This window comes from Phodopus roborovskii, unplaced genomic scaffold, assembly GCF_943737965.1.
Source record: "Phodopus roborovskii unplaced genomic scaffold, PHOROB, whole genome shotgun sequence".
NCBI classification, from domain to species: Eukaryota; Metazoa; Chordata; class Mammalia; order Rodentia; family Cricetidae; genus Phodopus; species Phodopus roborovskii.
In genome coordinates this window covers 6,598,093-6,602,562 of record NW_026126525.1, presented here as the reverse complement: position 1 = coordinate 6,602,562, position 4,470 = coordinate 6,598,093, and the positions used below count along the sequence as shown (strand labels likewise).

The 4,470-nt window shown below is 42.2% G+C and overlaps 1 protein-coding gene across 1 annotated transcript; it reads left to right on the top strand.

Moving 5' to 3' along the window:
* Positions 1-583: 583 nt before the first annotated feature.
* On the top strand, positions 584-1,825 carry LOC127232412 (G1/S-specific cyclin-E2-like). Its single transcript, XM_051198558.1, has one exon. The coding sequence runs from the start codon at positions 605-607 to the stop codon at positions 1,820-1,822; it is 1,218 nt and encodes a 405-aa protein (XP_051054515.1). The 5' UTR covers positions 584-604; the 3' UTR covers positions 1,823-1,825.
* Positions 1,826-4,470: the final 2,645 nt, after the last annotated feature.

Below are 4,470 nucleotides of genomic sequence, written 5' to 3'. Positions count from 1 at the left end.
AATTGGATGGGAGAGGGATTAGGAGAATGTGGTAAAGAATATACATTCAGATGCCATCTTATACTTGCCATAAAATGATCTCAGAAAAATCACCAGACTGTAACTGGCTCTCATAGAAGTTAATATAAAGTCAGAAAGATAATGGAGCTGGGAAAGGCAAAGGAAGACTGAACAACACGCAGGTGTTAATCCCATGCACAGGAGATGGGGTGACAGCTGGTGTGGCTCCTCTGCTATCCCTGAAAGAGGACTCCATTCCTGTAATGGGAGGCTCCTTACTCAAGGCAGTAAGACTGTTACCAAGACCCTGAGTTAGGGGAGGATATGAGGGATATGAGGGATTTCAAGAAAGCCCCACCCTAAGCTCTGAAATGCATTCACTGACCACTCCAGAAATCTTTTCTACCTTCCAACAATGTAAGTCATAGAACTCTCGTCCCACCTATTAAAAAGATTCAGTGCCACCAGTCTGCCCCCCCTTCTATCTGAGATTCACACACTATGTTAATTTATTAAAGAGCTAAGAACTACTGCAATTAAGAAATCCGCTTCTGAGCCGAGCTGGAGAGGGTCTGGCGAGATTTCATAGGCCTCAAAGAAGAGAATGTCGAGACGCAGTAGCCATTTACAAGCTAAGCAGCAGCATGTCCAGCCCAACCAGCCAGACTCTCCCCAAGAAGCCCAGATAATTCAGGCCAAGAAGAGAAAAACAGCACAGGATGTCAAAAAAAGAAAAGAGGAGATCACCAAGAAGCATCAGTATGAGATCAGGAATTGTTGGCCACCTGTACTGTCTGGAGGAATCAGTCCTTGCATTATCATTAAAACACCTCATAAAGAAATAGAAACAAGTGACTTCTCTAGATTTACAAATTACAGATTTAAAAATCTTTTTATTAATCCATCACCTCTGCCAGATTTAAGCTGGGGGTGTTCACAGGAAGTTTGGCTAAACATGCTACAAAAGGAGAACAGATATGTGCATGACAAACATTTTGAAGTTTTGCATTCTGACTTGGAACCACAGATGAGGTCAATACTTCTAGACTGGCTTTTAGAGGTTTGTGAAGTATACACACTTCATAGGGAGACATTTTACCTTGCCCAAGACTTTTTTGACAGATTTATGTTGACACAAAAAGATGTAAATAAAAATATGCTTCAACTCATTGGGATTACCTCATTGTTCATTGCTTCTAAACTGGAGGAAATCTACGCTCCCAAACTTCAAGAGTTTGCTTATGTCACTGACGGTGCTTGTAGTGAAGTAGATATCTTAAAGATGGAACTCTCTATATTAAAGGCTTTAAAATGGGAACTTTGTCCTGTAACAGTCATTTCCTGGTTGAATCTTTTTCTACAAGTTGATGCTGTTAAAGATGTTCCCAAGGTTCTTCTACCTCAGTATTCTCAGGAGACATTCATCCAGATAGCTCAGCTTTTAGATCTGTGTATCCTCGCCATCGACTCATTAGAATTTCAATACAGAATTCTGGCAGCTGCAGCCTTATGCCATTTTACCTCCATTGAAGTAATTAAGAAGGCCACAGGTTTGGAATGGGATGACATTTCAGAATGTGTAGATTGGATGTCGCCTTTTGTCAGTGTAGTAAAAAGTGTAAGTCCAGTGAGGCTGAAGACCTTTAAGAAGATACCTATGGAAGACAGACACAATATCCAGACACACACAAATTATTTGGCTTTGCTGAATGAAGTAAACTATGTGAACACCTTCAGAAAAGGAGGGCAGTTGTCACCAGTGTGTAATGGCGGCATTATGACACCACCGAAGAGTACTGAAAAACCACCAGTAAAACACTGAAGTTAACAAATTGGAATTGGTTTATACAAATGAATAAGTTACAGGAAGAGTAGTGCTGTGGCTGTCCTTGCCTACTGAGGCATTACACTGCCATTTATTTTATTTAATAAAAACTACATCAATTTGGCACTAAATGCCCAGGATGCATGAAGCCTTGGGTTCGATCCTTAGCACCATAAAAGAACAGAACAGAAAACTTCTCAAAAAGATGGGCACTAAAAATATTTCCTCTAGCCATTTAAAAGAGGACATGTTTACAGAGGAGACTTCACTCCCAAGGACAGTGGATAGAAGCCAGCAACAATTTATGCTGTAGCAGTTTCTGTTTGTTATTGTGTTTCTTTAAAATCTAGTGTTATTGTGTTTCTTTTGGCAAAATAGGAATTTTATCATTGGAATATGGACTAAACAACTTAAAAGATGTATTAGCATACACAGAACTCTGAAACTAGATTTTAGATTCTTAAATTCCTATACTCTTGAAGGGTGCAATTTGTCTTTTGAAAATGAAACTTAAACTTATTTACAAAGATTGTTTTGTAATAAAGTGACTAATTTATCTACAGCTGTTTGTAATAAACAATGACAAAACTTGAAATTTAAAAAAAAAAAAAAGAAAAGAAAAGAAATCCACTTCTAGCATTCAGGAGGCAGAGGTGAGCACATGGCTGAGTCTATGAGTTTGAGACCAGCCTGGTCTACATAGTGAGTTCCAGGACAGCCAATGCTATGTAGAGAGACCCTGTCTCAAAAAAAATAAAGAAACAAAGAAAGGAAGGAAGAAAAGAAAAGAAAAACTGAAAAAGAAAAAGAAGAAAGAAATCTGCTCCATAATTTCTACACATTTATGTGTTAACAAATTTACCCCACATACTACCAATTGACATCCTAGAATTAATAAGGCAGGAACTCTGGTCCATTTTAGCATCTGCCTGTTTGGACTCATCCACTAGCCATAGAGCTGTGGCTGTGGAAGACAATGAAGAAGGAGGAAGCGGTCCCTGCATGCCCGACCCACTCCTGCATACCCTGTCCCACTCCAACTCCTCTTTAACTCTGAGGCACCAAGGAGCACGCTCCGCCCTCTACGCCGCCTTTCAGGGTGCCCAAACGATTTACTAGTGGGGACAGTGAAGCAAGCTTCTGGGTTACTGACTACATGGTCTTCTGGAACTCTCACAGCATCCATCCACTCGATCTCAGCCAGGTACCTAGCCGGAGCAGCCGAGAGCAAGGTGACTGCCTGACCAGGGGGAAAGGAAGGGCTGCGTGACCTACAGAGAAGAGACAAAGCAGTATAAGAGAAGATGAGAGCAGCACAAGCTGTCTGGGATGAGAGACAGACGAGAACACCGGCTGCAAGGAGGGAAATGAAGACTGACCTTCCTCCCAGAGATCATGTTCTTTCCTGGACAGGAGCCCTAGTGGCCGTCTTGGGTTTTCCCCAGCAGAGCTACAGTTTGCTTCAAAACTGTGCTCTGTGCGCCCCCTGCCGGCTCTGACACAGCAGCCGGATTTAAAACAACTGCAGTGAAATGCCGGGCAGAGGGGAGATGGCTCAAGAATGCTTGCACTTCGGGAATTTGGCTATATTTTCCAGCAAAGATGGGTACTCGACCTTTTCCCTGTTGTTTTTTAACAAGAGGAGAATGGTTGAAAAATCACTGTGTGAAATGCAGCCACCTACATTGTACCCACCGTGGTGTGGTGTCCTGGGGATTAAAAAGATTGGAATCCTTGCCTCTGCACTTAGAAACTTAGTAGTGAAAGAGAGTGGCTGGCATAGAACACATTCTCAAAAAGCTAGAAAACTTCTATAGCATGTGCCTTAAATGATGACTCAGATATGACTACTGCAGGAATGAAGAAGTCACTCACACAAGCCAGGGCAGGCTTCGGGAAACATGCAACTCGTTGGGAAGATTTTGTTGCAGGGCAGTATAAAATCCTGATCATACCAGCCATCCACAGGAGCCAGTCGCAATACACTTACATGTACACATGTACACACTCACAGTGCTTATACACTCTAGTCTGTTTTATGGAGCAGGTTCAAGGATGATGCTTGGAAAAGTCAAGGCCACATAGCTAGAAAGTAGTAGAGTTGAGATGCAAAGTCAACGTCAACTTCTTCCCTCCACACAGCCCTCAAGTCTATTTTCAAGAAGATAACGATGATGATGATGACAACAACCACCTAGGTTCAAGTCAGAGCCAGCTCTCAGGTTGCCAGCATCCTCTCTCTGGTTCTTTTCTTTTCATCAATAAACTACAGAGTTGGGATGAATAATTCCTAGGGTCTACCTAACCTTAAAAGGGTCAGTGAGATGATTCTGGTAAAGGTGTTACCAAGTCTAACATCCAGAGTTCGATCCCAGGGACCCACATGGTAGAGGGAGAGATTCCCAAAAGATGTCCTCTGACCTCCACAATTGTGCTCTCTCTCTCTCTCTCTCTCTCTCTCTCTCTCTCTCTCTCTCCTCCCTCTCATGCAAAATTAGCAAATAAATAAGTATGTGTAATTACTTCAAAGTCTAGAGAGATGATTCAGTGATTCAGAGCATGTATTGCTCTTGCAGAGAACCCAGACTCCATTCTCAAACCCAGATGGCTAAGCAGAGCACTCCTCCAGTGAGATGGGTGGTAGA

Coding starts and splice junctions, on each gene's coding strand:
- LOC127232412 (XM_051198558.1), top strand. CDS start 605: ATGTCGAGACGCAGTAGCCATTTACAAGCTAAGCAGCAGCATGTCCAG.